At 39.5% G+C, this 9,779-nt stretch overlaps 1 protein-coding gene across 1 annotated transcript; it reads right to left on the reverse strand.

Annotated features, from left to right (window-relative positions):
• Window positions 1–1,062: 1,062 nt before the first annotated feature.
• CCKAR (cholecystokinin A receptor) lies at window positions 1,063–7,730 on the reverse strand. The gene is made up of 5 exons (XM_052682019.1): window positions 7,394–7,730; window positions 6,401–6,652; window positions 4,323–4,584; window positions 2,883–3,010; window positions 1,063–2,291 (listed from the first exon to the last, which is right to left on the reverse strand). The coding sequence occupies exons 1-5, from the start codon at window positions 7,512–7,514 to the stop codon at window positions 1,765–1,767; spliced, it is 1,290 nt and encodes a 429-aa protein (XP_052537979.1). The 5' UTR covers window positions 7,515–7,730; the 3' UTR covers window positions 1,063–1,764.
• Between the last annotated feature and the right edge of the window lie 2,049 nt (window positions 7,731–9,779).

The raw sequence follows: 9,779 nt of genomic DNA on the forward strand, positions 1-9,779 counted from the left end.
GGAGCTTGCTCCCTCAGTGTCAGCAGAAGGATGGGCTTGCAGAGGGTCTCATCCTGCAGCCTGAGATGGAGTAAAATTTTCATTTCATCGCTATGAATTAAATCCCTGAATAATTGAATTCAGTAGGTATTTGCAAAAGGTCAGATAGATGTTGGTAGTCTCAGCAGTTCCAGGAACAGTGCTGCTTTATTAACGTGGCAGGCAAAACGTTGTTTCTATGGATTGTGCATAAATAGTGTTTACAATTTTATTTTAATTTCCTGTCTCTGAGCAAGCTGGATGCAAAACAACCCAATAGCTGAAGTTGTACACTAAATTATATGGGGAAGGCACCGTGGGCAATAACTGAGTGCAGAGCATGGCTCTGGGTGCTTGAAACTCAAATCCTATTTCTAATTTAAAATCATTCTGTAAAGAGATCAGATTTTTCTGATTAAAACTTTGAGAGTGGTTGTATTTAATATCCACATCTTTATTCCACGCAGCACTCAAATTTAATCTCTGTCTAATAAGAAATTTTTTAAATGATATTGACTCAGCTAGGAGAGGGAAACATCTCCAATGGGATATTTTCACAGAACAAAATAGATTATCTGGCTTCTCCGGCCTGGCTCCACCAAGCACCCAGCCTCACCCATACACTGCACAGTGAAGAGACTGAATCCCTTGCTTGGTAGAACAGCAATAATTACAGCATTAAAAGATTTTCCTGTGTTGAGTCTGTTTACAAGTATGTGCGATTGGAAAAATAGCTCCAAAGTTAAGAAAATCCCCACACTGTACTGAAAACTTTCAGTCTGTGCTCATTTTTTTGTGCTGTTTCTGCTCTCCTGTGTCTCGTGGCTTCTATTTTGCTGTGTGCAGTACCTGACCAGGAGCGACTGGGAATGCATTTGTGCAATGCATTTCTACTGTGGGCATCGTTCCAGGCCTTCAGTCTTATCCAGGGTGGCAATTTCCACGTGAGCCTTCGAGGCTCAGCTCACATCTGCCTTTTACATACGTGGGTGCTCACAGCTGCAGGGAAGAAAGCTGCTTCTCTGTGCTTGTTCTAGGTTTTTTATTTAAAACAAAGATACATTTAAATGATGGTAATTTATCATAGATAATTGCCAGGTGAAGAATGCTTTCCATCCTCGTTTAAAGTCATCAATATTTATTTTCATTTTATTTAGAAAAAATAGTTCTACTTCAAAGCATTATTTTCACACAGACAAGCCCGTTCTCCCCACCCCAAAATGCTTTACTTGACTATGGCACCAGCATGATCTCGACACGTCTTAGCTCAACTAAAATAATGTTAAAAAAGTACTTCAAATGTAACCGAATGATTTTGATTGTAAGGCAGAGATACTGACGTGAAGACTGAAATACATGTATTTGTGTTTGAGGAGAATCTATTTGCAGCTTGGAAATTTTCAGAGATGCTTAGAAGTGCAGCTGAATACTGAGCTAAACTGTTGATGTTAAGGACACCAATTTTTTTACAGGAGAATTTATGACAAATAGACCATCTTCTAAGGCTTTTTATGAAGTCCCTTATCTTCAGAGAGCCCTCTTCCTCCTTTGTACTTTCGAAGGGAAAATGATATAAAGCTTAGACAGAGACAGCATCCATGAAGTTCTCACAGCGTTTTACTGTCAGCTGGAGTGTTTCATTACCTTGGAACTAAATCATATCAACTAATGCCACAGCCACTTCCCAAGACCAGACGATGTCCACTCGAATTTCTGTGGGCCACTTGTAGCCCCTTCTGATGCAACTCAGGGGGGTGCAGACATGTTCATGTGTGTGTAAGAGCACTTGGAGAGCGAAGCCCTTGTCGTCTTCCCCTCCTCTTCATCACCAACCTCTCCTCTAATCACAGGCTGCTTCTGCTTAGTGCAGCAGGTGAAAGTGGCTAGAAAACCCATGCGGAAACGCTTGTTCATGAAGCAGTATATGATAGGGTTCACACAGGCAGAAGTGTAGGACAGCAGGTGGATAAAGGAGATGGGAGCTCCCGAGAGATGCAGGTCTGCTGAGGCGGTGTCAAATGCACGCCAGGCATTCACGCTGAAGATGGGAGTCCAGCAAATGAAAAACAAAACCACTATCACCATCAGCATGCGGATGACAAGTTTCTTGGCCATCAGGTTGGCAGAAGAGCTGCTGCTTCTCACCCTGTCTATTTTGCTGTTTCTCATAGCAGAGAGTTGTTGCAATGGCACTTTCCTTTTCCTTTTGGCTTTGTGCAGGTAGCACCCATCTCCATCCTCGTATTTGGCGATGCTGGTATTTCCTTTTCTTTCTGTACACATAAAGGAATGCTTGAATAGTTGGCAAAAGGTCTCTGAATGGTGTCTCAAATTACAAAAATAATTGGTTCTAAGCCTAAATGAATATAACATAACTCACAGCTGAACAAGACAGAGAAAGCACAGCCCCAGTTTTGCACCACTCATGTATCAGCTGCTCTGTCTGCTGGCCCATAGTATTCTCCCATCATAATTGCACACAAACTGATGCAACAGAAGACTGTTTGCTCCAGTGTTTGCTTACGGTAGTTTTCACAGTAATGCTGCTGCTCTAATTTGACAATTTTGTTGTAAACTTTACTGACAGAAACAGTCCTCATCCACGGCCTGAAAAATATCCTGACATTTCTATAAAAATTTTAAATTTAAATCATCCCACATAGAACAACTGCAAAAAAAAACATAGGTGAAGAATTACTGGCAAGAGAATAATGGAATCACCTCAATAAAAAAATAAATGCTCCTGGCTGAAACAGATTATAACCATCATTTTTTACAAATAGAAAATTTTGGTTATTGTGGTCTCAAGGTGACTGCTCACATCTTCAACTTTAAGTTAGAAAATAACAGAAATGCACTGTTACCTCTTGATGATCTTCTCTGGCTGGTATCAAATTTTATTCCTCTGTAGAGCTCCAGTGAAATGAGGCCATATGCAACCATCATTATTATCCCAGGTATAAGAAAGAGTATGAGCAGCAGGAAGGTATACCTAAAGAATCAATAAATGGACAGAGACTGGGGAATAGTGCAAACCTTGTTGTTGTCATTGTTGTTTTAATATGTTCCTGGCCCCTTGCAGAAGCCACAGGAGTTGTTGTTGATCCTCAGAGGTGCCCTGGTACTGGCTTCCAGTACTGGGCTGAGATGCAGCTGGTGTGCACTTCCTTCCCATGGCTGAGGCATCTATTGCAGGAATGGTGCAGACATCACTGGGGTTCCCGTCTCTGGGTCTGTGCAGAGCCCCTGGGGCTGGAAGCCCCTTCTTTAAGGTGAGTGCCTTTTCTTTGTTTGCACATCACTGTCTGTTGTTCTCCTATGTAATGCACTGATGGCAGCTTCTCTAATGTGACTGAAAAATGGGGAAATCATCCTGTTTAATCATTCAGGAGCCTACATCTCTTCTGCTCCTCAGAACTTGTGTACCAGCTCATTAACACATCGTAGAACCTATAGTGATGCCTGGGAGGAAAGAAGTTTGACCAGCATCCTTCCTCCTCACCTGCACTCACACTGACAAACTCCTGAGGCTACTGAAAGCACTGGTATGGCTTTAATGTGAGTGGTGCATACTTTAATCTTGTTCCTACTTTCGACTGACCTTCAGGAGTGGAAAAAAAACCCCACCAAATTAAAATCTTACATCTTCTCAGCACCAGTTGAAGTACTTGATCATTGTGCAAGGACACAATGTCAAAATAATATTGCTGCTTGATGGTGCTACTGTTTACTTAGCCTGCCTGGAGGTGTACCACCTGGAGCTCTACCACTCCCCTCATTTCTCTTATGCTCTTCTCTACAAATAACCAAAAAGGCTGAGTTCTCAAGAAGGGCATTTGCAGTCTCTCCAGGGTTTCAAATTCTACTTATCTGCTTCAGAGGACGTTTGGATGCAAATATTAGCAGGCAAGGTAGCATCACACAGACAGGAGGGAGCCTGTGTACGTTTTTTTCTGAGATCAATGAAAATTTCTCTGAAAATATTGAAGTTTATGCTTAAATGAGTTAAAGCAGAAGTATTCTGACTTGATCAGTGACAGATGCTTTCTTTATAGCGGGGGCTTAGCAGACCAGTGGGAGAATCATTGCCATGTTAGGTGTCCTTCCTATGACAAGGCAGAAGTTGTGTAAGAGTCAAAATGTAAGCAGCTTAAAAATAAGATTCTTTTTCTATAAATAAACTTGAGAGAAGTGTACATGTTTCCTGGTAGCTAATGCTTAATTTTCAATAGGCTTAATGCTACCATGAAATCCTGTTTTCTGCCAGATAATTATGCATTTGCTTAGAGTTAGATAAATCTTACCAAGACTGTTGAATGACATCACTTGGCCAAAGGAGCCGACACATGTTGGCTGTGCTATTGTTGTACTTGGTGAAAGGGACCAGCTTGCTGTAAATTGGGTACGGTGACATGATGGTAAAGGAAACACACCAGGTAGCAGCAATCACTTTCAAGGCATGGGATTTTGTCTGCCAGACCCTGGACTGAAGAGGTTTGCAAATGGCACTGTACCGCTCCAAAGAGATGGCAACCAGGTTGAATGTAGACACACTTACAGAGATACCTGCACGTAGAAAACGAAGTAAAAGGTTATTCTCGTGTTTAAAATGCTTCTGCTGTTTACAAATAATCTTGCTAACTTTCTGTATAAACGTGGAGAGAACACAAATACAGCAAGCTAGTTGTAAGCAAAATTATTTGTAAATAACATGCTGATTAAGTTAGTGAAGAGTGCATAGAAATTGGGTCTAGGTCTCCATGCCGACACTCCTGCTCATTGCTCTAGTGCCAGAAGTCCAAGAGGAAAGATTCATTCATTCGAACTGTGAAATTCTGAAAGCAGAAGGAAAGCACTTTTCCTTCTAATTCTTTTTCGTACTGCGTGGTTTGTGCACCAGAGTAATTGTGTTTCATTTCAAATCAGCATTTGAAATAGTGGGATTTTGCTAATGCTCTTTTAACACAGTGCTGCAGTCCCTATTCTATTGCTTTAATTTTTTACTTGTCCTGCTAGATTGGTGATCTGATTTCCTCATTCAACTGAATTAAATACTTCCATTTTAAAAAAATTAGATCTAATGGAGTTAGAAAAGTAGGAGAACTGAAATTCTCCTATATAGATAAAGAAAATCTTTATCCTTCAAGTATCCCTAATTTCTCCTGTTCATATGTTATGAAATATAATGCAGTGGTCTCTGTTTCTTTCTCTGAAGCATCTCAGTTTACCACTGCAGGATTATAGATATTTTTGCTTAATTTTACAGCAATTTTTTCTTTCAGTGTATGAACTTTAATTTTTATGAATTCTCTGATGCCAGTCAAAAATTAAATACTGATGTCTTAATGTTTTGCTTTACTCAAATCACCTGTAATTGAATATATCTTCTTACATCTTACAATTAAAGACTGAGAGCAAAGGTGATAGAATGGTTGTCAGCACCTATTTATCAGTAGAAGCTTCTTAACCTGAGTTGCTAAAGGGAAATGTCCATGTTCTGATTCTTAAAGAAGACACCTTCGTAGCTGAAACGTGCAGAATCAGAAATATTTCACTGGATTTTTATAAACTTATAAATTGTGAAATAAGAGAAAGATGACATTGCTTAGGTAAATTTTTATGACATTTATGGCAGTAATTCATTATAACTGTTTAAACACAGCCTTTAGTTGTACTGGTTTTATCTACAAAAAGATGTTGATTTCCCATTCCCAGTTTAGGTGCATACTTCCACATTACATAAAAGTTCTCAAGGGCGTAAGTTAAAGGGGCACAGTGCAGGCATTTTGAAACTCCTGGCTCAGCCTCCACAAGCAAAAGGGGTGCAGCACAGCATACAGAGGTGTGACTTCCTGAAGTCAGACTGTAAGAGCTGCATCTGTACAGCCTGCATGTTGTGATCTACTGCTGACCTCAGATCTGACCTGATCTGTTCTTACAAAGCCCTTGCTCTAAAATCCAGTTCTGTGAATAGTACCTACTTCTGCTTCTGACTATTTTTGTCCTTCCAAGTACCACCGCTAACAAAAATCTGTGTAGTGAGGACTATACAGACCGTCCTTTTTGATGGATGATCTGGACACTGCTAATAGTTCTGTCAGTGATAGGTAAGCAACTGTACGTGCCAGGTTCCTCATTAAAGCTTATTTGTACAAAACACTTCTCACCTGATACAGTCAAACACTTCTGTGTGCAGTTAAAATTAACCGAGTATCTCTGTGTTTTGCTGGAAACCGGATCTAAAAAAACCTGCCCTACAGAGTTGTTTCTTGATGATTTTGGTAACTGCTCAATGGCAGATAGGAAAAATCAGGTCATTAATGAGCTTCTCACATATCCCACTAGTTAATATTCAAAACAAGAGTAAACTTCCAAGACTTACCCATGAAGTAAGTGGCAGTTTTGCAAACAGTGCTCCCAAAAATAAAATCTTTCAGCAGGTTGGGAATAAGGGTGAATGGCATGCAGAAGAGGCAGAGCATTAGGTCACTGACTGCCAGGGACAGCAGAAATATGTTGGTGACTGTTCTCATCTGTTTGTTTCTTATCAGCACAGTGATGACCAGAATGTTCCCCAAAACACTGAGCAGAAATATCAAACAATACAGCAGGATCCGGATTATCTGATGCAGATCTGAAAACAGTCACAGAGAGAAATCAGGTATGAATTATATAGATCATAGACTATTATATGATTCATTCTTTAATCAGTAGGTAAACCCTTTCAAAAACCTGCTTGGTGTTAGTCTTGCTGAGGTTTATGCCTTTGTACCAATCAGTTGAAGTTCTGAAATTCTTAAATGTATTTTGGTCTACTTCAATTGTATAACTTTAAGGTAGGACGCATACAGTGCACTTCTGAAGGCAAACACAATTTCTGAAAAGCATGTTCTGTTCAAACTGCTTTAAGTGCACTGCTCATTCACCACAGAAATTCTTCCTTTCTTGTGAAAGCATGAAATTATACAGCGACCAAAAACATTTTAATACAGTGATGATTATTTCAATCTCATAGTGTTATAATTTCATATTTAATCTCTTTTACATGTTGTGTCAGCCCACATAACTTCGGTGCTATGGATTTTCTCAGAGTCAAAATTGTGTTACTCCGTGTCCTTCATAGAGCTGTTTACATTTTGTACCCAATATTCCTACTGTCAGTTTTCCATTCTAACACAGTTTTGTTCCATCTGGACGTTTATCTTGGAAAACCAGTACATACTGAAATCTTTCCTGCCTGTTTCTCATCCTTACTTATCAGCAAGTAGTTGATTTTGCATTCCCCCACAGAAAAAGCCTTGTCTGGCTGTTTTGCTACGTGCTCGCTTCCAGCTACAACTCAAACTGCCTGAAAGAATCTATTTTCTATACCTACCTTTAGAAGAATAAGGTGGATCATCCACGCAGTAAAAAGTCTCATTTTCCAGGAGGATATCACACAGCAAAGCAGTGATATTGGTACTGTTCTCAAGGAAGCTAGCATCAACTATTTCCATCCTTCAGGATCCACAGGTTAGCTGCTACGAAGAAGGCTGGTTTGTAACTATCTGCCCATTCTTTCAGTAAACAGATATCTTCTGAATGAAGTCTTCAAGAGGAATACGAGAGAGGCAGAGGTGCAAGTAAGTTCTGTAACCATCCGTCAGGAACGCTCTGGTCAGGCTGAAAAAGATTTATGCCATACGAGGCAGTTTAGAAAAGCAGGGCAAGCATGCAGACATACATTCACACATATGCACACATGCACACATCCCCTCCTGTACTTTTTTAGATCCACCCTCTTTTGTTACTGGCCTACTGTTGGGATTATAAACAGACTAGAAAAAGATTACAGTGTTAACCCCTTGCAAGGTTGCTTCTGCTCACGTCTCTGCAACGTTTCTCAGAGGGAGGTTGCTGTGCCACAGCCAATAAATCACAACCGGTGAATGATGAGAGTGATAAATCCGTCTCTCAACCAACACCACTTAAAATGTCCAGAGGAACTAAATAAACAGGCAGAGAAAGGAAAAATAACACCAAGTTTTTGCAAGCCTTACGTGAAAGTGATTTTTTCTTCACATTTTTCAGAACAAACTGAAGACTGGGTGTGTAACTGACTCAGGAAAACAAGAGCTGTTACATCTATCTCATTTAGCAAAGCGCTGACTTTATACTGAAGATTTTCATGTCCCTGATGCAAAGCGCAATAAGGCCACAAATGCCAGTGTTCCTGGATTGAGCTCTATGGACATATGCCATTAGAACTGTTGGCTAATATAAGCAGAAGCCTAAACATATTTTCCGTGCATGGGCTTCTATTTGACTTGTAAACTCAAGCTGATAAAATACTGCGCATTAGTTACGCATTAGTGCAAAATGTAACCTTGGCTGTTTGAAAGAAGCCCTTTCCTCTGAGTTCTGCTTTGTGAATACGTAAACACTATCCTCTCTGGTGCTCCACAGTGTCCTGGACTTTCAGCATAGCAGTGGATTTAAGATCTCTTTTTAAATACACAGGGCAATAATAGGTTCCTAATAGCACGTTCCTAACCCCTTGAAGTTGGTATACAATGACTGAAAGTCCTGGATTTCTTCTCCACCCTCTCCAACTTTGGCTTACAGTGCCATATTTGGAAGGGGTATGCAGGAGAGTAGATTGGAAAGTTCCGATTTCTAAATTACCTTTTCTGTAGCAATTTTATTATAGTAATTTCCTTTACATGCTCTTGTAGTTGAATTGTTGTTGTTGTTGTTGTTTTTTGTTTGGTTTGGTTTGGTTTTAATCTGAGACAAAACAGGATCAAACTTGCAGACAGGGTGTACAAAATGTCTCATCAGAAGGAAACATTAAGTCCAGTAGAATTCATTTTCAGCCTCAAAGGTATATCACACAGGTAGGAAATTAATCTTACTTTTATCTTTCTACTTGTTGCTTTCAAAAAATGATATTGAAGAAATAAAAGTTGAATTTTGTCTCCATTTTTGCAATAATTGACCATTAAGCTTGAACTTTAAGTGCTGAACTCTGATAAATCTTGCTCTCTTTTAGCTGCCTAATTCATCTGTAATTTTTTTGCATGTTTTAAGGACTACCTTGATGGATGCTATTAACCAGCCACTCTCTTAAATGACAGATTTGCCTATTTAATTAAACACAGATTTTTTTTTTTTCAGATTTAGTTTTGAATTATAGTTCAGATTATTTTGAATAACCGTTCAGATTTATTTTGAATTGTTCCAGTATTTCATAGTATTATGATATCCCTAACATCTGAGTGGCAGCTAAGGCAGGTGCTGATTCGGTGGTGGTAATCCACAGGAAAAGCCCTGTATGCTTTTTGGAAAGGACTTCTGGGTTTAGATTGCTTTCTCACTCCTCAGAGACAGCAAGGTGCAGAAATTCTAGTCTAAGTTGCCAAAACTTCTGGTTAACAGCTTCTCTTTCCTTTGAAAATCACTTCCTATGGAAGGAAAATCAAAACAAAACAAACTCAGACCAAATTTTCTAGCATCTATCTGCTTTTCTAAGATGTGCCTTGCTTTCAGTATCTGTGTCTGAGTCGTTTCATTTAAGTCTTCAAATTTTAGAGCAGTAATAAAGCACCATTCAGTGAACGATTTTGAGCTCTCTCATTTTTTCTGTCTGGGACCTTTGCATGTCAAAAGAAGCTATTATAATTATTTTCAATTATTATAATACTCTGACCTGCTGCAAACCACAGGCTGGGTAATTGTGTTTAGCAATTCCTTTACTGAATTAAATAACCTGTAATGGAGTT

The sequence above is a fragment of the Tympanuchus pallidicinctus genome, unplaced genomic scaffold (assembly GCF_026119805.1).
Source record: "Tympanuchus pallidicinctus isolate F22 unplaced genomic scaffold, pur_lepc_1.0 scaffold2, whole genome shotgun sequence".
NCBI lineage: Eukaryota > Metazoa > Chordata > Aves > Galliformes > Phasianidae > Tympanuchus > Tympanuchus pallidicinctus.

Coding starts and splice junctions, on each gene's coding strand:
- CCKAR (XM_052682019.1), bottom strand. CDS start 7,514: ATGGAAATAGTTGATGCTAGCTTCCTTGAGAACAGTACCAATATCACT. Junction 4,585..6,400: donor AACTGCCACTTACTTCATGG/GTAAGTCTTGGA, acceptor TTCTACGTGCAG/GTATCTCTGTAAGTGTGTCT. Junction 3,011..4,322: donor GATGTCATTCAACAGTCTTG/GTAAGATTTATC, acceptor TTGATTCTTTAG/GTATACCTTCCTGCTGCTCA.